The 24008-nt window shown below is 45.0% G+C and overlaps 1 protein-coding gene across 2 annotated transcripts in view; it reads right to left on the reverse strand.

The window, feature by feature from the left end:
* Nucleotides 1-24008, reverse strand: part of LOC142769096 (venom metalloproteinase BumaMPs1-like) — a 100858-nt gene that overhangs the window by 23108 nt on the left and 53742 nt on the right. The window contains exons 7-12 of one of the 2 annotated variants that reach the window (XM_075872021.1): nucleotides 17455-17526; nucleotides 11426-11586; nucleotides 10899-10951; nucleotides 7511-7619; nucleotides 5495-5656; nucleotides 4737-4869 (exon numbers count right to left, since the gene is read on the reverse strand). In XM_075872021.1, coding sequence (XP_075728136.1) covers nucleotides 4737-4869; nucleotides 5495-5656; nucleotides 7511-7619; nucleotides 10899-10951; nucleotides 11426-11586; nucleotides 17455-17526 — 690 coding nt within the window. The remainder of the gene's footprint in view (nucleotides 1-4736; nucleotides 4870-5494; nucleotides 5657-7510; nucleotides 7620-10898; nucleotides 10952-11425; nucleotides 11587-17454; nucleotides 17527-24008) is intronic. The other variant, XM_075872022.1, reaches the window with a different exon arrangement.

The raw sequence follows: 24008 nt of genomic DNA on the forward strand, positions 1-24008 counted from the left end.
GTCGGGTATGTGTTCGATGGATGCACACTTTGCGCAAGTACGCGCCCTCTGAAATTCTGCGATCCATGTTTGAAGCCTTGGCTCTTGAAACATTGGTGGGGATTGGGATTTACGGTCTTACACCAAGCTTACAATAGTCGGTTTCAATTATTTCTGGCAGGTAACTGGCCCTGAAGGTAATTATCATATGCTTTGTAGGGGTGTGTTTGTTGTCGTGCCTTACTGTGATTTATTGGACTTTGACCGCGTTCCGGTCCTGCCAACCTTCGAGCAGTTCCATTTCAGAAAGTTCAAGGAGATCATCGTCGGAAATCACACCACTCACAGTGTTTATTGACCTGTGTGGGCCCACAAAAATAGGGGTTCTCCCAAATACTACAAGTTTAGAACCCTTCTCATGCTGAGCGTTGTCACGAACCTCCAGAAAAAGATCGCCACTTTCCATCTTTGTCACTTTATAACGTGGGCCTATTGCTCCTGTTAGAGTTTTGGACACGAGGAAAAGAGAAATGGCTCAGACTGTCTTTTTTTCACGGTACTTTGCAAATAACGTTGTACTTTGGAAAGGCCGGCTTTGGGGAAAGTGATACGGCGATACTTTGGGAAAATCAGCTTTGGTGTGTTGAGCGAAATTGTGTCTTCGGTGCGTCACCGATACAAACAAGGGGACGCTACAAGGTTGAGCAACAAACACTTTGAGACACGGGCCAGGCATCGCCGCTATAACCTGCTATAATTACCCGAGGTTGGACAGCTACACCAGGTCAAACCTCGCCGCCAGGAAATTCCGAAGTAACCAGAAAAGAGAGGATGACAGGAAAGATAAAAAGTGTATGAGAAAAACGAAGGTGTAAGGAGAGAGAGACAGGAAAAGGCGACTCATGAGCCGAGTTCCCCTGTTATGTCAACCCAGGGATGCCGTCTACGTGAAGCTGGGGCTAAAGAGCTGTGCTGCCTTTGCCGGAGAGCCGAGGCAGCACAATTAAAGGTCCAATCGCCTGGCGTCGGCTCAACCCCCCGGATTCCTCTTTTCCCAGACACGCACGGCTAGGCGTGGGAAGGAGTCAAAATCCCCCCGTTAGCTCGGGTCCGTGGTGTCACTACACACCAAACGCCTGCTTACACAGACGCCCCTGTGAGGCTGCTAAGTGAGTGAATAACAATTTCGAGTTGGCCAATTGGGTAAATTTTATGTACTGATTTTATCACCGACGTCGTCATGCCGTCAGAACCAGGAGCTCAATGGAGTAGTCTTCTATCTATATTTTCTAGTTCTGCAGCTGTAACCTCTTCAGAATCCTCACGCCTACAGCGTGACTTGGCTTGGTATAGGAGGACAGCAGTGAAGCGACTTTTTGGGCCCTGAGCTATATTTTTGAGATAAGTCTTCAGTTCACCTGGTGATGATATTACGGATTCTACTTTTTTTCAGTACCAGAGGAACTTCCTTATTTCTCAGAAAGCGAAATAGTGCTTTTCTATTGTCCGCTTTGAACGGAACTCAGGTTGTTCGTTGACCAATTTGTCTTTCGCATTAGCAATGGTTCTCCTAAAAATAGCGGCCGCATACTTATACTCACTCCAGTTGCTGGGACACTGGTTGAAAATTAATTTTTCCAAGCAGCTTTCTTAGTCTATAAGCCCACGAACAGTCTGCATTCTTTTACGGGTTGGTTGATGGTTGTGAGCTTTCAATGGTAAGTATAGAAATATTCAACGAGTACATTAAAATGTCGTTCATTGGGATGGCGTCTGCTTCCCTATCATATGTTTCGTTAAATAAAGCGCCTCATAATGTCTTCTCGAATGTACTGAAGTTCGCATACGTAACCGATGATCTAATAATAGAGGTTACTGGACATACCATCTCGGATAAGATAGGCACATGGTCGCTACTCGTGCCCGAGTTGATCACAGACCAAGATGAGATGGTCAGGTTAGCGTTAGAAAAAGTTTGATCAAGCACTGAATAGGACTTCTAACACATAAAAGTAGGGGTTCTTGTGTTCATGCATGTAAAGTTAATTCTATTCGTCCAATCCCACAAACGTTTGAGATTTAAATCAGTTCTAGAGCCCTATGAAATATTATGACAATAGATCAACCACTAACATGATATTTTTTGGCAATAGAAAACTGCAGTATAGAGCGGAAGAGTTTTGAACACCCGCCCGAAAATATGCAATAATTAACGAGGATGAGAGAAACCCAGGAATAGTAATGCCTAATGCTGTAATCTTCCTTTTTGAAGTCATTGATTTTTATGTAAATTTGGCTCTATGAGCGATTTTAGATGAGATGAATATTTCCAAACCACCACTTCAATTTGGGTGGTCCAAATAAAATGGGCGGTAATTTTGAATCCTGAAATATTTTTTTCTCTTCAAGCCAAGTTTCTCGTAAAGCAAAAAATATCAGTGGAAGATGTGAAGATAAAGTAGATCAGTAGCTGCCGAAAAAATGGAGCGGCAACTCCACAGTAGTACTTTTAAACAACCTCTATTGACGAGATGCCAGCTACTTTCTGTAAGATTGTATTCCTTAAAAATTCTTTTTATGGGTTTTCTGTCTGGTATTTCTCATTCCTTCATTTGAAAATCACTGAGGAATGTTGTCCCTCAGTAGAAACTCGTCTTTTCATATTTCTTGAATAAGAGTACATTCGTTCTGGTTGTGAGACAAGTCCTGCTCAAGGGGTACAAATATTTTCCGGCCAGAGGTAGACGTGCGTGCCTTTGGCGTCGAAGGGTCTGGTTCGGTTGAAATCTCAGTAACCTGAACTGGTGAAAGTAGTGAAGGGGGCACAGCGGATCGGTTACCGCCCTGCAAGATTTGACTCAACTGAGTGCTTACCATTTGTACCAATGACTCCGTTAGGCTCATAAATAGAGTATCCATCAACTTCGCCATCACCCGTTCCACGGTTGATGCTATTAGATTGGGCAACGACGGCTCAAGCATCTGATTTGCCCGGTTGGCAGTGGTAGCATAGCCACGCGAGCGCTCAGTAAGAACAGATCGGGCCTCACACCGGGAGCATCGTTGTTGTTCTATGATCTCTAGCGGTTGCACCTCGTGTTGTCCCGTGGGACAGCTTTCGCCATCAGCTGCGAGCGTTCCTCTAGATGGACAACATCTCACCTCTTGGGTTGAACATTCATTGGGTTTATGTTGTTCAGCACTGCTGGGACACCTCACATCCGATCTACGTCCCTTGAGGGTATGCTCGTAGCTCCAGAATTGTTACACTGCAGTGGGTGCGGGGATAATGCTTCAACACGATAAATTAGTAGCCACGTCTTCATTTAGATTGGTCGAGTCGTGCCGGCAAAAATCATCATCACTGACTCTATGGGGGCCTTCTTGTTCTCAACGTTGCGCGATCATCAAAATACAGAGACTGCTCCTCAGCCGCAAACATTTCAAGTATTTCATGCTGTGTAAGGCTAGAGTAAACGCCTCAATCTAGTCCCTTTACACAGGCCAAATGGGCACGCGCTCATTTCTGTGCCTTCTTTTTTTTGACCATTGTGCGTCTCTTGAGTAGTCATTCAGCGTTTGCGGTGTCGTGACTTCTTGCGCCCTTGTTTGCACACCCTGTGTTTCCATATTGAAACCCCGCTGTCACGTGGGATTTCGAAAACCCATTTTGTTTTTCGCAAAGCAGCACATCACGTGTAATTTAGTTCACACATGCATGCCTGGTTACGCAGGGACTACCGCTAATAGAAAGTTGAACTCGAACTTGGGCACGTCATTTTTATTGCCTTAAAGAAAGCAGCGAGCAAAAGCATAAAGGTGGAAGATGTTGAAATTCAGTCGAAAATCATGAATACTTCCAAGTTTGTGAGCCAGCATCTTTTGCGTGAATTATTGGCATCGACAGCCGCCAATTTTTCATGAGGTCTTTAGCGCTGGTACTGTACCTATCCGTACGGCTGCTTATGCAATGGCAGTTACGCTCATAGAATTTAAGTATGTGCGGTCACGTGCCGTAGTCATGCTTTCTTTCTTGATGTCGTGCTTGGCTCATGAATTATTGAGTTTATCGACGCAGCTGTGAGGAAGCTGTACTTTGGGGCTTGTCATAACTAACAGTTCCACCTATAATAAACGTATTCGGATTGATTTTCCAACCTAGTGACTTGATAATTGATTGATTGATATGTGGAGCTTAACGTCCCAAAACCGTCATGTGGTTATAAAAGACGCGGTAGTGGAGGGCTCCAAAATTGTTGACCACCTGGGGCTTTTAACGTCAACCCAAATCTGCGGCCGCCGCAGCCGGGATTCAGTCACGTGACCTGCGGGTGAGCATCCGAGTACCTTTGCCACTAGAACACCGTGGCTGAACAACCGAGCAGTCGTAGAACTTTCCTAGCGCTTATGGCATTTCTCTAGTTTATTTACATATTGAAGCATCATTATTTGATCGATCATCATGTTCGCCAATGGTGATTTGGTCGTTCACTAATAACATACTTGGCGATAACTTTCAGTATTTGAGTGTTGAAGCCGCACATACGTTGGTGGAATATAAATAAAACACTGGCTGACTCTTTTCGGACTTCGCGGGTCATTTTCTTGAACACAGCCTTTCCGCGCACGCAGAGATTTGTAGCTGTGGCAAAAATTTTCAAAATTTGCGCCCTCATACAGTAAACGTAGGTATAGGCTCATGAAAGCATGTATTATGATAACTGTATGATCGTGACAAGAAAATGGCAAGTACATACGTCAGGGGCTACGTCTTTATGTTGCGGATACGCATTTTTACAAAACTTTTCCAGTGTCATATTTTGCCCAGGATAAAAGCCGTTCGGGTAGTTCGAGTTATTTAGTACTTCGATGCAAGACTGTGTCAAAGTACTGCGTATGGAAGAGCAGATCGGCGACTTCGTTAGTAGTGAACCACAAGGCATTCAATAAGAGACTATATTACCCTTTACTACTGATAAATGCGTCATAACTATTCAGTTGTATGCGAAAATAGCAAAACAGGATGCTTTTGAGGCAACCACCCCTCCAAACGGCCCCCTACACTTACAAAAATAGACACTGTTTCTTTATTGAGGGAAATCTATGATTTTGTTTTGATTCGCCATCACGTAGGCAGAGGACACGAGAGTGAAGGGCAACAAAGAACTGTATTGACTTGACCAGCAAAATGCGATAACACAAGATAACAGTCGATTTGATTTCGAAGTTAACCTATAAAGACAGGCACTGTCATTGCGCAGATTGGAAATGGGTTAAGTAGTCGAGATAGTTTACGATCATGAGACGTGCCATGGTTTGTCAATTCATATTATTTTAAAGAAGCTACGGCTCTAAGAAGTGTTTCTCAATTTTATGTACAGAGGTATTCTGGTAGTGTGGTGGCGTTGACAATCTAACAAGTATCCTCGAGTTTAGCAACACAAGAATTTGCGTAAAACAATAAAGCCGTTTTTGCAAAGCCAACAAGGCCATGATGAAAATCGCCCTTACGTACCCGACAAGACACTTGATCTGGGCCTTTGTGCAGTTTGAAAGCCCTTTATGTCCATCGTTTGCTAGCTTCATCAAGTATCCATCTTCTGCCGAACAGTTCAGCGCATTAGGATAACCATCGATAGGAAGCGTCAAATTGTCACCATCGTGACTTGCACCGAGTCTGAAAGTAGAGACCAAATTCTTTCATGTCCATGGCCCAAAACGATGAAATTAATTAGTTGGCTGGCCTTGTGGCTCCCTTTCCGGGTGTGGTGAAAGAGCACTGCGCCAAAAATTATATTGTTATTGGTCACTCATGATTTACGAGTATAGTATCAAACCCTGGTCGTTGAGAGTGCCCGTGAACGGGCCGTCATGCTTGGCTTGGCGGTCCCTACGTTGGATAAGCCGGGAGGCGCGGGTTGTCTCCTGCACCTTCTCTGGACCAAAATAAAGCTTTAATCACCATCATTATCTTCATAGAATACAATATTAATTATGGATGTAGATATGGCTAACAGCACGCGCTATATGCAAATATTCACACATTAAGGTTGTTTCACCCCTGAATGCACACATTCAGGTTGTTTGAAGAAATGAGTCCAATATTCTTTGAAAAATCACAGAAAGCAGGCATCTGCGTGCCACTTTCGGCGTTACCTTTCCTGAAGCAGAATGCATCTTCAGATGCTTAAAAATAACGATTAAGGCAGTAACTATACAAATTCACAGAAATAACTTCTTGGCGATAGCCGATCGAGTAAAATGGGCGAATTCAAGCCCTTCCTTTCCTACGATGATGAGGATGATGATGATCAAAACTTTACTTCTCCCAATAGCGGGGACCGGGTAGTTTACGATGGTTAGAACGGGTCAGTGGGGATCCCTTGGGACATCGCAGCCTCCTGTGCGCGTGAGATTACCCAGCATTGCTGGGTAATCTCACGAGTCGGTTGCAGGCCATGGAAATGCGCAGGCTCGCACTCTCGTCCGATATCTCAACTGCCAGGCGGAGTTCCTTGCGCCCTACAATTCCCATTCTTCGCCCCCCCCCAGGCCCACGAAGAACTAACTCCTTTTATTACTAACACAAACATTCTACAGCACTACAGACTAGACCGTCTCCGCCATCCTCCAGCTCATAAAGACCTCCCCCGACGTGATGCCGTCCTGTGGCGCAAGCTTCAGACAGGTGTCTTTCTCAACACCTGGCTTTATAGCAAGGTATACCCACACCTCGTGACACCGCACTGTAGATACTGCTCACAGTCAGCCACCCTCATACACGTACAAGACATGGACCTTCCGACAGTACACTGAGGTTTCACACACAGAAGATACGTTGAAGTTCCTTCCTACGAACAGTCCATAACCACTTAGAAATTTTAAAAAATCGGCCACTGGTAACCACCGCAGAGTGATGCAATGAGCGTAATTTAGCTGACGCGCATCTACCGTTCACTTTGACAACACCCTCAGTGACAACACTGTTTGCCTTGCCGTTTTCAACCGTGAATTTACTCTCTACACTTCGAGGCCGCTTATTGACACTCGCTCATTTTTCTAGCCCAATGTGAGGGAAACAGTGTCGTTTTGTAATTTTTAAAGAATATTGAACACATTTTTTGAAACACTCTGTGTATAGATAGACATATATATTATGTTATTTCATATCAATTGCGCCAGGTAAGCTTTCGACCATCTCCGATCATGCTGAAAAAATTTTGCAGGTATATGTGATTTTGACAAGTGGTCATTGAGACATTATGCTTCCCTCCAGAATTTCTGGGGCGTGGAGGGCGCTTCACAATTTGCGCAGTAAAGTGAAACTGTGTCGCGTAAATTAATTGTTATAGTATTACTGGTTCCAGCTACTACTATGAAGCATTTTTTAGTCTTATGGCTTTATTCTTTGATCACAATGATAGTTTATTTATGGCTGATATGATATTGTAGGATTTCAAAGCTGAAAATCTTGCCGATCTTGCGCTACCATCACTCTGATGGCATAATTTAAAGCCGCAAACAAACTTACGAATGTGCTATTTCATGAGCGACCGTAAGTACTCCACTGTACGTATGTGGTGCATCTTCTGCAATCGAGGCGCTGTAATTGGTGCAGACTTTACCGAGGAAAGTCAAACCTGCAAGATAGTCGAGTTACATATTACAAAAAAAAATTAAGCAGTTTTGCGACAGGAATGAATAATTCAATTGGATAGCAACACGCTGAAACATTATACGTCCTAAGGTAAGCAGTTGTCTACTTTGGCTTCCAACCGGACGCGACTCAACAACACGCTTGCGTAAGAAAAAAGCGGCAGCTGGAGCGAGGGAACAAACCGTCATGCCGTTCGTTGTTCGGGCTTTCTTCTGCTGTTTTGTATTCCCGTGCATTTATACTTGCAGGCGGAAGCTGTATATGGCCTCAGGAGAAACGAAAGACCGTTCAGAATTGGTGTCACGAGTTGTATCCATTGTCTGTGCTATCAGCTATGTCATTCTCGCCGCCGCACCCAAGCACGTGCGCCATTGGCTGCATTTGTGAGTGACGTCTATCCCGTCGTAGCCGTGGCGCCGCGCACGCTCGCATCAGTTTCTACTGAAAGCTTCTATTTAAAAAGGCCGTGAATTACTCTAGAAGAGCGCCAACAGTGGAAACGTGAGAGCGCTTGCATTCGCCGGGCCGATAATGCAGTCCGGTTGCAAAAAAAGGTCCGCAAGATCGAGTGCCAGCAGCAACCAATGATGCGGCGGCCTTTCAGGCCGCGCTAAATCACCCAGGGCAATGCAAGCGCCGGTGGCTAGCGAATCCTGTAAAGCACGCCGCCCAGTTAGCTAGGGATGTCAAACGTGTCAAACAACGCCGCATTAAAACAAGTGACGTTGCGGGCACACCAGCGTCAACGTCACGAATGTGAGAGTGCGTTCGCCGTGCGAACACGCACTTCAGACAGAGGCTTCTCCAGTGGCACTTCGGCTTCGCCTGTGGCGCCTTTGATCACGTGTAGTTCGAGAACGATATTGCGAAATGAATCGAACCATTCCTTACACTCCTCTATTACCGTGATCATACGAGACACAATGTGCGGCACGTGAAAGAAACACTGCGGTAAACCAAAGCCCAACGTGTATGCACACATTCAGGTTGTTTGAAGAAATGAGTCCAATATTCTTTGAAAAGAACATCATTGGGAAGCAAGATCATGTAGCCAATAATTTTGAACCCACTGCCGAATGCCGGGGCCTGACGTTTGAGCTTTCCCTGGTTAACCCGTCGTACGGAGAGCTGGGATGATTATTTTTATCTTTCTTTTTTGCGTTGTTACATCATAAAATTTAAAGACGGCTGTGTACTGCTCATAAATTTGCGGATACAGTTAGATATTTTCTTGCTATAGGTAATCATGTCTGGTTCACCTAAATAGAGCTATGGTTTATGTTGATCGCACCGCGAAGGTCCAGGCCCAGAGCAAGATGAGTGTTCTTGCTACAATTATGGAGTAAAAATGTCATGCATGAACCTTATCATGGCGTCCTGGAAAATAGTTACGTGTAAAAAGCCCCTCATTGTTGGCGCGAGAAAGGGATTGTTTCCTGTGCACTTATTTAGGCGACTGAAAATGACATCTGAAAGCTTAACCCGAACGGGACGTTAGGGAAACAGTTCTAAGGTTAGCAGTGTCTGAGCCATGCTTCGGGCAGCGCCTAAGCTTTGGCAGTAGTAGGCAATATCGGCCTTGTGGCAATTCTGGCTTATTATTCTCACTTCTTTGTTTCTTCAAGCGCAATGGCGGGAATAAACCAAGAAGGAACCTCAAAGTCACGACGATCATTGAAGTAGCAGTATTGCTCATCGGCCTAGGCGGCTGCCCTGGTGAGTTCTCTGGTTCATTACAAGTTCTATTGAGCTCGAGTAAAGAGTAAATTTGACAACTCATACAATTGTCTTCAAATTCACTAGTAAATATGGCACATTGGTTTTAGTGCTAGTGCCATGCTTGCCCAATTAATGCTATTTTCTGCATGGTATTGTAGATCATGGTACGTAAACTGTACAAGTATCTAAATTTCAGTCAAACCATGTGCTGAGTTTAGGAGAGAAAAAAATACATTTTTTCTAAATGAGCAAGATCACAAGCAATATAGAAACAAAGTATGATCGCAAAATATTTCTCATTTTAACATTCTTCAAAGCAGAGAAAACTTGTGTACAATTACAGAAAAAGCATTATTGGGAGAATTGTGACTATTGCAAGAATAGTATGTAACCAAAACTCCATTCTAAAGAGGAAGAGTCTGCAAAATAACAGAAAATGCATTCGCAGAAAGATTGCGTGAAAATACAAAAACAGCTTGTTTTTTTTAAAGAAGGTGTCAAAAAATAGTCTCTGTAAAATATAGAAAATGAATGACACACATTAGATGGAAAATCACTCTGAAATGAAAAGCATAAAACAGCTAGGAACAAAACTCCTATGTCACCAAACTTGCCATGCATTTGCTGTTTTTTTTTAAAAATTTTTTACAGTGTATTTTGGCCGCTTACGAGATTAGCTGAGTAGTGATGTAACCTATTAAGCCAGGAAGGTCTGCACGCTCTGCCATGCAACGAATATTCTGATCTGCATGCTCATCATCAGGTTGCAGAGCCCTTGTGTCAGTCTCTCTTGATGCCGACTACAAATACTATACAAATACCAACAAACCTTCAATGATGATTCGACGATATAATTTAAATTAACTCGTGGTACATTGTGCGGTGGCTTTTAAGAAGCTTCTAAATTACCCGATTAAAGCCGTATTACGCCCAATATTTATTAGCATACGCATTTTCGGTATCACTATTTTCGCAGGTAGAAAAGCTCGTTAGATGGAATGTCAGACACGGACTTGCAAAGTGCCTTACTGGTCCAGTGCTGCTATGAGTGTTGAACCTTATCGCGCTGACGTTTGCCGCACTTTGCCGAATCGGTTTTGAACACGTGAATCTTAGCGAAAAGTTAAGAAACACTTTAGAAGGGGAAAGCATCGGGCAATTGTTAGTCACCCTCAATTTTGTTTTTTACATTAAAAAGTAAGTTGAAAATTCCCAAGATCGAGTACTACTTTAGGATTTATTTTATTTCCAGATCAACTTTTAATACCACGTATAACTAATTCTATTCAACAGAGATGTATTTCAGAAGTGTTCATTTTTGCGCCTAAATAGCGTGCTCAGACTTTGAAATAATTTTGCAATGTGACCTGAACGGCAAGGAAGTGATTTTTTGCATGGTATGTTTTAGGAATGCACCACTGCCCAGCCCTACAACAGAACCCGTCATCTGGAGCTTACGATCAAAACGCTGTGAATGTGGAGGTACGTATTTGCCAGTACGGCAAATATTGCGAGTGCTACTAAAGCAATGAAAAATACCTACCTTTGACTTGCGCATTAATTGATGTCTCATTGATGTACATCGCCAGATCAGCACTACAACAAAAAAGATTGCATGTGTAAAAGTTATCGTATGAAAGACTGAAAAAGTAAAAACAAAAAGAACACGAATGAACTCCAGGTTATATATTTTCGAGTAGTCGACGTTAGTCGTATGGCTGTAGTATCTACACTTGAGTTAATGTCAAGATTTCTCGCTTTGCCGCAGAAAAAAAGAAAAGTCCGACTGAATACCACCGCTGTTTTTTTAATCGTGGCTGATAGACTTGGCTACTGCCAAATACCACATTTTAGCACAGCTGTTTCAGTATTTAAGCTCTTTCCTGTACCCGAAATGGTCATTTGCTCGGGCATCGGCTTACGAGCCTTGAATTTCATGTAACTACGGCAATAAGCAGGCATATTGCTAAGCAGAAGAAATGACGCGCTCCTCGAGCATCGAAAACACTGCGTTCCCTGAAATTGTCACACAAAGGACACTTTCAAATATATTCAACAGAGCTCACGTACTTGGTAAGCTGCAAGACAAGGTCGCAATGTCCCGAGCCGCACCATTGAAACAGCCTTGCGGTGGCATATAATGCGTGAAGAGAGTCCGCTCCACATACATTGCGGTTGCTCATATCGTTGAGCGTCAGCCCACAAATGTTTCGTCCTGTTATGTTCACACTCTGTGAAAAACAATGAGTGTGAAAGTATAATAAAAAGTGAATGCATACTTAGTGTTACTCAGTACTCGAGAAATGCCTTTTTACGTCGGCTGATACCAATGACTTAACAATCACGACGGGAAGCAACCATTGGCAACCTACGAGGCCAAATCGACCTATCATTGATTAGACACACTTGCAAACTACACGCTGTGTTCAAAATACAAAGCCGACAGCAAACTGTCAACGTTGTGAGAACGTCATGTGATATCGCTAAAACTATGAGAGACAACGCAGGAGCGTGTGGCAAGCAGCCTCGAATCCGAAGCTGTGTGATTCATGGCGGTTGCTGCGGAAACTAATTGCAAATAGTGCCGCAGCCTGGCTAAAGGTCAAAATGCCTGCATCGCTTTCGCTCATAAAAGCTTCAGCGGATTGAATATCCCACGTACCGCTTGTATATGGTGGGTACGCTAAGCAGAGCGTGTTGGTGTGCCGTCTTGGCATCGTGGTGTACGTAGAAGACACCTCCTTTCCGTCTGCTTTAGTGTGTCAATGTAACACATAAAATGAAGGCACAGTTATGGGCGTCGGCAGGGGGATGCGAAAGGGGCACTAGCCGCCCTCAAGCAACACCAGAACTCCCCCACTTCCCTCGAACCACACTAACGATTTCCTCCTCCGCCAGCCGTGATTTTGCATCCTCCAAGAACAATCCTGCCGACGCTCATGGCCACAGTAAAATAATTTTTCAAAGCATGAAACTGCGACTTGTTGCGTGTTACTGGTACATTATGAACATCCTATTTGTGTGATATGTTACGCGCATTGTAAAAACACAGGCTTGGTAGGACTCGCAACAGTTCGCAGAAAAGCGCCACCCTTTAAATTACTTTTGGTAGTGCCATCGGAGTATCTGTCGGATAGGGGTTTGTGCCAATTTGTCACTCACTCGCTTGCTGCCCATCATAGTAACGCACCAGAAAAATTCGTCATCTGGAAAGGGCCTGGTACTCACTAGCTTGCACAGAACTAACCCTAAAACAGCTGAACGTCTGGCTCCTCCTGCAAAATTATAGACATGTATTTGTGCCCGGTTAGCTGCAGCAGCTTCTATCCAAGGCAGTGCTAGGGTCGCTTCAAATTGTGTAAAGATTGGGAGGATCCACATTTACTCTGTAGGCATGCTTTGAGAAGACTCGTATGGAGGGCTTCAGAATAGAAGACCCCGAGCTGTAGCAGGCCTTCCTGATCAGCTGAGAAAGGAAGACCAAACGATGAAAATATATGTGTTTGAATGGCGCAAGGGCCATACTGGACCAAAGAGTGCCATGGAAAATGTTGATAAAGTGGCAACGGTGCATGATTTGATGCAATACGTACAGGATATGAACTATGATAATGTTTCGTGGCTGTAAAAACGCCTAAAATTCGGCGCCCGGAAGTGGGTTAAAACATACAAGAATTTAAAATGATGTAAGTGACGTAAAATATGTGTAGCAGAAGTAAAAGACTGTGTTGGTGGTGATGAAACTACATTGAGGAAATAAGATTAGCACGAATACCTTGTAAATGCATGCCCTTGAGCCCAAGGGCAGCGAGGCAGGTGCTGTCTTTAATGAAGCCACCGCATCCTCGACCTCTGCAGATAGGTAGTGCTACAGATTACCTTAAAATATGGAGTGGAAGCTACTTATATTTAAAAAAAAACATGAACAGCGTTTCAAGCTTAAAAAGAGGATCTCTACCGATGAACATGACTGCATGCAATAGAAGTTGCTGTCGGTAGGGAAGTGAAAAGTGGTTTTTTTTAGAGAGTCTAGCTCATTGCACTGAACAAGTATATGAAAAATTATGAGCGGTTTATCACATCTCTTACAGATGGGTTGCTCACCGCCAGTCAACAAATATGCATGTGTGCTGTGTGTGTGTCCTGTCTGTGATCTGGTGAGTGTTACCTGCGTCTAGCGTGATCTGTATACTGGTGGCCAATATGCAAGCATAGGTTTCATTAGATGTAATTTCTTTTGTGTTTGTCTATCCCATAGCCACTGCCAACACGCCCTGAGCTGCCGTCCAAGGAAGGGCTTCAGGTCAAGCGTAGTGACAGCTACGGTTGTATTGGTAGCAGCGTTGTTTTGGGCAGATGCAGCAAGTTGATCCGCCAAGACATTTCCCCCACGGTGCCCTGCTGAGCCTCGGCACACTAAGCGTAATCCAAGGCATTGCCGAGAACCGAAGTGGTGCTGACCCCTTTCGCACCAGTTCGGCATACGATGTGTTCCCTGCTCAATGTGGGGAAACGCGCTGCCGCGTTTCACGGAAGCTTATGTTCAATTTAAACTTTGTGATTATTATTTCTTTTTCCCTTTTTCAGGCCACGCATGACCTGGAATATTCGGGATAGTCACCCTCACAGTTTGCGCAGTGGACTTGTAATTGACAGTCATCGTCAGCGGCATGACCTTTGGTGCCGCATTTTGCACAGGTAAGCTGTCCTCTGCAGCTCTGGGAGCCGTGCCTGAACCTCTGACACTTGATGCAGCGCCGCGGATTGGGTATGTAGGTCTGATTGGAAGTTTAAGATATCCTGTTGCTATTTCACTGGGGAGAGTGCTAGATGCCAAAGTGAGTATAATGTTTTTCATTGGGGGTTCTGTCTTTCCTCTTCTCATTTTGATACGCTGCACCTGAATGACATTTTCGTCTTTCCAGCCTGTTAGAAATTCCTCATCAGAGAGGTCCATCAGGTCTCCATCTCATACAACACCCTTCACGGTGTTCATTGTTCGATGCGGTAAGATTGTGATAGGCTGGTCACCAAATGATGCAAGGTCATGCAGTCTCTGGTACTGTGTGTAATCTCTTATTTCGAGTAGCAGGTCACCACTGGTGGTCTTTGTGGCGTTGTAGCCGATGCCTAGCGTTTCTATAAGTCATTTGGACACAAGGAAAGGAGAAATGCTTCTAGCTTTCTTTTCTACACTTTCACATTGGGTGAGCTGGTATTTCGAGAAGCTATCTTTTTTGTTTGGTGAAAATTCAATAATTGCATCGGTGCGCCACATCTTGGAGGGGCAATTGGTTGCGAGAGGGCTAGGAGTTCCCATGAATTAGGTAGCTTATTCAGTGGCCATGCCAGCGACCCACCACCAAGCACAACAAGGGGGCGCTGCGAGACGCGAAGGAGACGCAAGCGCCAGCTGTACCTGGCCGCTATAACCTAATATATCTACCCAAGGTTGGATATCTACACCAGGTTAACACTTGCCACCGAGAATTGCAGAAGTAAAATGAAGTGAGGAGAGGACAGGAAAGATCAAAAGTAGTAGAAAAGACGAAGATGGAGAAAAAGAAAGAGAGCCAAGATCTCCTAGGAGACAAGACAAGACAGGAAGAGGCGACTGCCAATTTTCCTTGGGTGGGTTAGCCCAATGGTGCCGTCTACGTGAAGCCGGGGACAAAGGGGTGTGTTGCCTCTGCCGGGGGGCCTTAAAGGTCCAATAACCTGGCGTCGGCTCAAACGCCAGGATACCCTTTTCCCCGGACACGGTAAAGCCACGCATGGCTAGGTGGGGAAAGAAGTAGAACCCCCCCCTCCGTTAGCTCGGGTCCGTGGTGTCGCTACACACCAAACGCCTGCTTGCGCAGATGCCCCTGCGGGGAAGGAAGATCAAATACGGCACGTCAGCTGTCCAGTACAGCTGCTGGCACCGCCATGATCTCAAGCGACAACTGAGCGAGGAGAAGTGGGAGCTTTCTTTTGGCTGGTGCCGTAATAAAGGATGATGCTCCATCACTCTCTGGCTTTGAAAGCCCCCAGAGTTGCAGTAACTATATACACTCTGTATCTCAGAGCACGTAAGAGGTTGAAGTGTGTCTCAAGACGACAGTGCTAAAGAACTTGTCGCGCATAAATTTTATTGCTGGTGGCCTTGTCGACAGCTGGGTTATTTTTGGTTGTGAGTGAAACACCTGCGTTGTCCATGAGCGAACATTCAAGATCAAAGCAAATAAAGAAATAATAGACAATGCACTTTAGACTCCCCACATAAAGCTTGAGAAACGCACAGCTGATCAATCATGGGGGCTCAACTTGGGCTTCTTGGCTGATGTTTTTCTCTTGGCATAGACAATGTGAAATTTAACCACAGTCTGTCACAGACCATTAGAGAATGTCCTAACTCCCGTGCTCCAAAAACTCACTGGCAAACCTGGTTGTGCCGCAGCTTCAAGTGCAAACCTCGTCTCCAGTAGAAGCGCGGGCTTTCGTCGCTCCCACTCGGCTCGTGCCAAGCCAGGTAAACATGGCTCTGCGGCTTCGCGTACTGTCTCCGTTAAAGAACATGGTCTGAAGGCGGCTTTTCCTCAGCCTATGCTGCGCGGTGAGGCGAGGTTAAAGCAAGGTGATAAGCGGATGTGGGTTGGTTAATGCTAGGACACAGTGCAAGGGGTATCTTGCATACGGCGTACGCTTTAGCTGGGGCTTTAAGCGATTAGAGTTTAAAATCGTTCAGTTTGAGTGAGACAGGGTATTGTAACCTGTCAGACCTTTCTCCGAGACTTGATGCATTTAGATCCTCCGCCTGCACGCATGCATCATTTTGCATCCTAATGTCTACCTGTTTATATACATCCTTTAGCGTCAGTGGTGAACTCATCTCGGAGGCCATCGGTGGCTTGACAAAAAAATTATGGACCATCTCCCAAAAGGGAACCACGATATGATGCGAAACAGCAGTTGCGTGCATGCAGTTGACCTGGCTAAAATTGGCGTCGATGCGGGCGCTGGAAGAACGGTTTTAAGCGAAACATGGTGTAGCTTTTACTCAAGCAAACATTTCTTTTAATACACGCGAGGCGGGCGCGGTTTCATGCAAGTTTCATACAAGAGTGTTTCCACTCAACATGTGGTGAAGCGTCGTGAGCTGTGGAGAGGGTCAAGTGAGAGAGAAGTGTGTTGCGAGTGGGCGGTAAAGCAATACCACCTAGGTGTGAAGGGAGGAGCCGGAAGCTGCTGCGGTAAGAAACAGAGTGACGTCAACACGTAGCTGCGACTTGACCTACTTGGCATCGTTGCAACAACTGCGGCGGGGGGAACGTGGTACGGTGCGTTTGCACGGGAACACGGATGGACAGCGTTACACAGGCTAGTCAAAGTGCTGCTTCGTATCTTAAAAAAATCACAACAAAAGCCATGTATTGGAAGGAGCCTTCTTAATGCATGTAATATTTCGTGGCAGAATTGCGCCAACCATTAACATCTAGTAAACCCAGTAAGTTTCGACTCACTGGGGTTTCAACGGGCACCAAAGTCTAAGCATTTGGGTGTTCTTAGCATTTAGTCCCAATGTAACTTCGACCTCCCTAGTCAGGAAGCCAGCCCAAGTTAATTAACTTAGCAACGAGACACCTTACGCACTAAGCAATGCCTCGCTGGGTAAGCTCTATAGGTTGAGAATTCCTGCCAGTCGGAGTATTAGAACATTTTTATTTAGTGCAAACAAATTTTCTTTAGATAAAACTCTTCTACTTCAGCTATATCCGTTCGTTCATAGAATCCTAATTATGAACTGGATACTCTATAGCATGACTTGAGGCGCTTGGGAAGAAAATATTTCCGTCCACCGCCGCATTTTAATGCGTAATATCCGCGGAGTGTAGTGGAATTTAGGTATTATCAGCGGGGACTACTAGTGATATGTTAAGTACAAATATATCAGCATATTATCGTATGAGTACTGTTATGTGACGAATATGTTATCACGCAAGTGGTAAAATGAGCCTATTTTGTTTATTTGTATGGTATTTTCCTTTGTATAGGTTAGGACATTACCAAAAGCAGAAGCGAAACTGAGAAACATTCTAAATCACGAGAAAGTAACTCACCTGAGATCTAACGATTCCACTAAGCAAGAACCTTATCGGTGGATCAGTAAGTTCAGTGAACCAAAGGCCAACCTTTGCGAAAAAAAGTAATTCGTATTAGCACAAACTCATTTGTAACCTTCAGCATTGTTATTGAGAACTTTGAACGTTACGTCGCATTACTCGCCTAAAAGAACCATATCATACCACTAGTGATCCTGCAACGCACACCAAAGTGCATTGTAGTTCTAGGGGACAGCTGGAGTCTCGTGTGCCAGCTAAGTTTACGTATCGGAAATAAATGAACCTTTTTTCATAATTCGCAAGTGCGCTTTTCTGCACCGCATTTTGACCAAGTAATGGCGGCACCTGGCACGCTTCAAGCGGAGACGCGGTCCTAGTTGAGTGTGCTGGAGCATGTGTATTGTGAGTGTTTATATCAAGAGAGCCGACTCTGCAATTTACATGTCATCGCCTAAGCAACCTGCGCTAGAACAGGTTTTTTTGCAGTAAGTGGAGATACTATGATTAGGTATATGGAGGAATAGGTATTGTTAGTGAGGTTATAATAGGTTGGGTCTTTTCAATTCAGGAGACACGCTCTGAAAAAGAGAACAAACTGTTCTATCAGTCAACCTCGGGCGTCACAACGAGAGTGACCCCATAGCCTGCTATGCGCGTTCAAGTCTCCAAGGAGAGCAAAAAGTTCCGGAAGTTTATCGATCATGTACTGGAAGTCATGTTTTTGTAGGTGATAACTCGGAGGTACGTGAAGAATACAAATTGTGATCAGTTTGTCGAAAAGCACAGATCGAATAGCCACTGCCTTAAGGGATGTTTGGAGTGTAAAGTGTGTGCATGCAATCCCTTGATTCACAATAATGACAACACCTCCGGATGATGTCAAAGCATCATCATGGTTCTATCGGAAAATAGCGTATTTACGTAAAATGTTGGTGTGTTTTGGATTTCAGTGTGTTTCACACTGCGAGTGTGTGACACTGCGAACGCTTTTTCACACACTGCGAACACTTTTTGCGAGTGTTCGTGTAAAATATCTTGAATATCGTGAAGGTTTCTGAGAAGGCCCCTGACATTTCATTGTATTCTTTGAGAGTTCATTGTGAAAGTAATGTAGTGCTGTGTGTACGGAGAACAAGTGGCTGTTTAGGCAGAAAGTTTGATTTTAAGTAACAGATCCGTCACCAGGCCTCGTTATCTGCTTTTTTGACACGCTCTAAGGAGCCACGCCGCTCTTTCAGCATCAAGGGTACCGACGTATCCAATGCCTCCTCGGAAGCACTGCAAGCCCGCACGTGCAAGCCGGTGTTTAGAATTCCGGACCTCGCCTGGTGAGGCGAGGCCTTGAGACCTGAGAACCCTTGGGTCTCCGGTCTCTGTTCGGGAGTAGGCGGTGTAGTCTGGACAACAGCTGCCTTGGGGCAGGTGCCACAACCAGCGGCTCGCTATGCGTGGGCCGAAGGAGTGGCGAGGGCTGGTGCGGCGGTGCCCCCTGACGCACCGCATCAGCATATGTAGGGCCAAAGAATGGTGAGACCTTTTTCCTTGCTTCCTTAAAAGAAATGTTTTCTTTCACCTTCAGCCCTATTATCTCTTTTTCTTTCTTCCAGTATGGACACGAACGTGAATATGCAGTGTGTTTTTCGCCACAGTTTACACAGTGCGGCTGCTCTTTGCAGTTCTCAGACACGTGGCCCAGGGCTCCACATTGTGCAGAGGTCTGGCAACCACGACAGACTTTAAAGCCATGGTTATACCTCTGACATTAGAAGCAACGACCGTGGTTTTGTGTGTATGGCCTGAGAGAGGTCTTCCGTTTGAGTGGTTTCTGGCAATTTACTAGTTGCAAACGTGAGTATCGGGTGTTCGTATGGTGTTTCCTTGTTGTCTTTTCTGATTATAGTTCTCTCTACATTGGTCACAATTTGGCTCTTCCACCCCTCCAAAAGTTTAGTCTTGGTCAGGTCAAGTAAGTCCATGTCAGATACCACTCCATGAGTTGTGTTCATTCATCTGTGTGGTGTTATGGTTATCGGTATGTCTTGGTCAGGTCAAGTAAGTCCATGTCAGATACCACTCCATGAGTTGTGTTCATTCATCTGTGTGGTGTTATGGTTATCGGTATGATTATAGTTCTCTCTACATTGGTCACAATTTGGCTCTTCCACCCCTCCAAAAGTTTAGTCTTGGTCAGGTCAAGTAAGTCCATGTCAGATACCACTCCATGAGTTGTGTTCATTCATCTGTGTGGTGTTATGGTTATCGGTATGTCACCGAAAGCTGAGAGACGGTCTAGCTTTTCAAATTGTTCTTCGTCTCGAATTACGAGAAGAAGGTCTCCGCTAGCCATTTTGGTTACCTTGTATCCAGCGTCAAGAGTTTCGGTAAGCCATTTAGCAACTACGAAAGGAGAGACGGCCCTGGCCTGCTTTCCAATTTTCTCACAGTGAATGACATGAAAGTGAGGAAAGGTTTCGGTATGCCTGTTAAAAAAATTTGTCATCGGCGCGTACCCGTTTCAAGCCGGTACGATTGGTAGGTAAAGGGAATGCTCTACGCATGCCAGTTTTATTTTTATTCAGCAGCGTGGGCGACCACCCACCATGGAGACCAACGAGGGCACGCTGCAAGTTTAGAGATGCTGAAAGCCTGCAGACGTCAACGGCACAACACTGCTATAACCCAATGCACCTCGACTAAGGTAGGCGATTTGCAGAGGGTTAACCCTAGCCGCCAGGACGTTTGGAAGTCAACAGAAGAAAGTAGAAGACAGGACAGATAAAAGTGAGAGATAAAGACGAAGATGTAAGGAGAGAGAGAGAGCAAATGGCGACTGCCGATTTCCCCTGGGTTGGTCAGTTGGTCAGGCTAGGGGTGCCGTCTACGTGAAGCTGAGGCCAAAGGGGTATGTTGCCTCTGCCGGGGGGCCTTGAAGCCTTTTTGTACTTTATGGTGGTTTTTAAGGTTTTTTACGATGCTTAATGAATACATGTATATGACTGCGTTACTTGTTTCTGATTCTTTATTATGTTTTGCTGCCGCCAGTATTGCGTAAGCCTTGGGTGTGAAAATGCTTGTGTGAGGGTGGAGAATACCGGCATCCGAAAAATATGGGCGCACCGCTGCGTAGGCCAGCCCCGCGTGAGTCTTCGATGCATTAGTTAAAAAATCAGGTTAGGTGTATTTGCGTGCTAATTCGCAGAAGTACACCTGAATGTGTAGGGTTGAGGCACGCTTTATCATGTTCATAAAAGATGTGTCACAATTTTTAACCCGCTATTGCCATGGCGGGGTGCATGAAGTAGGAGTCATTGTGCAGCGTTCGAGCAATGGGGTGTCCGTGTCCTCAGCTAGTGCTCGCACACGCTGCGAGAAGGGTTGTTTCACTGTGAGTCGGTTTTGAAAGAGCTGGCAGCTGGATGTGTCGTTTATAGCAGGGTATGTGGCGTGGTAGGTCCTTGTGGTTATCTTCAAAAATACGTAAAATATCGGTACAATCTTTGTATATGTAGCGACCATTAGTCTGAGTTCGCGTAAAGGCTTCCCAAGGAGCTTGTACGAAACGCACCCGTAGAAAGGCGAATGCCTAGTTGACGGACAGGTATACTATCGCTCCACAGTCTAGACGCGTGCGGATAAGGCATTTGTAGTGGCTCATCAGACATTTTCTGTCACTGCCCCAACAAGTGCGGGACAGCACCTTTAAGATCTTCATTGTCTTCATTCATTTTCTCTTAATGTGCTTAATGTGTGGTACAAATGTGAGCTTCGTGTCTAGAAATATGTCTTGAATATTTTTTCACACTTGACAGTTATGCGCTCAACCTGCAACTCTATATGGGGATCGGGGTAGAGGCTTCTCTTCCTAGAGAACAGAACACAGAAGCCATTTAGTGGATTAAGACTGAAACCACTCTCATCTACCCATTTACAGATTTTGTTAACACAAAGCTGAACCTATCGCTCGCATGCGGAGCGACAGGTTCAGGATTTCAAACCTATCTGTAGACCATGATTGATGTGTGGGGTTTAACGTCCCAAAACCACCATATGATTATAAGAGACGCCGTAGTGGAGGGCTCCGGAAATTTCGACCACCTGGGGTTTTTTAACGTACACCCAAATCTGAGCACACGGGCCTACAACATTTCCGCCTCCATCGCAAATGCAGCCGTCGCAGCCGGGATTTGATCCCGCGACCTGCGGGTCAGCAGCCGACTACCTTATCCACTAGACCACCGCGGTGGGGCTATCTGTAGACCATCAGTGTATGCTGAATAAAAGATGTTACGTGGGATGCACAATTACAGGGAGTTCAGTTTTACTGTAAAAAGAGTACAACTGAAGACACCGCCTTGTGGCACTCCCATTTCTTGCAAGGACGGTCGTGATAACGCACTGCCCACTCAAACATGGAATGTGCGATTGGACAGAAAATTTTCGATTACACTTGCATATTACCTCGTATACCTAAGCGTGAGAGGTCTCTCAATATTTCAAAACGCCATGCTGTATCGTATGCCTTATCCGTGTCAAGGAAGAGAGATAGAAAAAACTGCTTATGAATGGAAGCTTCGCATATTTGCGCCTCTATGCGGATGAGATGGTTCGTAGTGGACCGACCCTCTCCCAATCCTCACTAATATTGGTCGAAGAGTTTGTATGATTCCAGGAAGCGTACTAATCGGCCGTCAATAATCTTTTCAAATAATTTGCACAGGCAGCTAGTCGGAGCAATACACTCGATACAGAAGATGGATCCTTGCCCTGTTTAGGAATAGGTATTACGACGGCCTCTTTCCAAACAGAGGGAATCTTGCCAGAAGCCCATATGGAGTTTTAGAAACAGGGAAGCATTTTGAAGCAGCGTCAATAGTAAAAGCGGTAAAATATAGTTGAAGAAACAGTTAAAATACAGTTGAAGAAACAGGGAAACATTTTGAAGCAGCGTCAATAGTAAAGTCGGTAAAATACATAGCAGCAGAGACAATTCCTAGAGAGGAGACCTTGGCCCACGATGTAGTACTAAGACTCTGGTACTTCTCCCAATCAGCTCTGTCTACCTTCCAAGTTGGAGCCTGAGATAAAAATTCATTTTCTTTTGGCGTCTTCAGTAATATGGGAAAGTGATCACTCCCATAGGAGTTTCAATGAAATCCTAATTAACAGCAGGTAAACGTGTAGGAGAAACAATGCTAAGATAAATGCACGATTGTGTTTTGTTCCCAAGGCTAAAAAACGTCGGTTCTTTCTTATTTAGGATGCATGCATCAGTGGAAAGAATAAAGTTCTCAATCAAGTGGTCTCACGCATCACTCTTAGAGTCAAAAACAATATGTGGTTCAGGTAGTTGATCCATAAAAGACTGAGATTCTTGTGTCTGCTTTGATAATGAGGGAGATTTACACTGAGCAAACAGTAACAAGTTTGCCTAAAACAACAGCACGAATGGCCACTGCTACAAGGGCCGTTTGTATCTGCAAATCTTGACACACTATGCATTTGTTTAATACAATAGCATCGACATTTGATGATGTGGTTGCATCATCTCGGTCTTTGCGGATAATAATGTGGTCTCTAAGGAGATTGGTGTGTTTTGGTTTGGATAGATAGATGGATGGAAAGTTCTTTATTGAAAAAAGAAAAAAAAAATGGAGGCACAGGACCTCTGTGGGAATGAGCAGTACCTTCCAATTACACTATACTAGTTCACAGTGTCACGAGTTTTACACTTATTGTATTCGCTATCACTGGGACTGAGGCGGTATAGGGTCAGTACTGTGGTTTGTCGACCCCCTAAACCACTCTGATCAGGCCGCTCTGACTTCCATATTGGGCAAAAAATAACTGCATGTCCGGGTCATAAGGAGCGCTTCACGATACTTTGTGGCTTGCAGAAATCGTATGGCCATTCGCCCTTTTTCGAATGCGGAACACTGCCACAATAAATGGTGAAGGTCTGCGCGGCAGCGCAGCCCGCACTGATTGCACGTCACTGCCGCAATGTCACTGTCGCAGATAATTTCTATTGGCCTGTCGGTTTTTTCATGCCTACGAATGATGCTTTGAATTGCAGCAGCTGTAGCATCCTCCGACGCCGAACGAAACATTTCCGAGCAGGCAGTGTGAGAGTCGGTAAAGACACGAAAGAGTTTCTGTATAGTGTATGGGAGGCTTGCAGTCGCTCCCCATATGGCAAGTAGTTCGGCATGCATAGAAGTACCGTTCGGTAGATGGCACCAGTAGGTCCCAGTGTACTCGGTGGTCTTCGCGCAGATCCATGCTATACAAGCTTCGCCATCGGTGAGGGTAGCGTCCATGTATATGTCGATGATATCTAAGCTTGCTTCCCTGAGTAGGGCTGCCTAAGTAGGGTTGCCCTGAGTAGGGCTGCCTGAGTAGGGCTGAGTAGGGCTGCCTGAAGGAGGGCTGCCTGCAGCTCGGTCTTCATGGATTTTTTGTCAGAATAATCCCATGCCTCTGTCCATATAAAATTATCATCAGCATAGATGGTGAATATAGCCGTGGTGTCCGGTTCAAGGTTTCTGCTACCC

The sequence above is a fragment of the Rhipicephalus microplus genome, chromosome 8, assembly GCF_043290135.1.
Source record: "Rhipicephalus microplus isolate Deutch F79 chromosome 8, USDA_Rmic, whole genome shotgun sequence".
In the NCBI taxonomy this organism is placed as follows: Eukaryota; Metazoa; Arthropoda; class Arachnida; order Ixodida; family Ixodidae; genus Rhipicephalus; species Rhipicephalus microplus.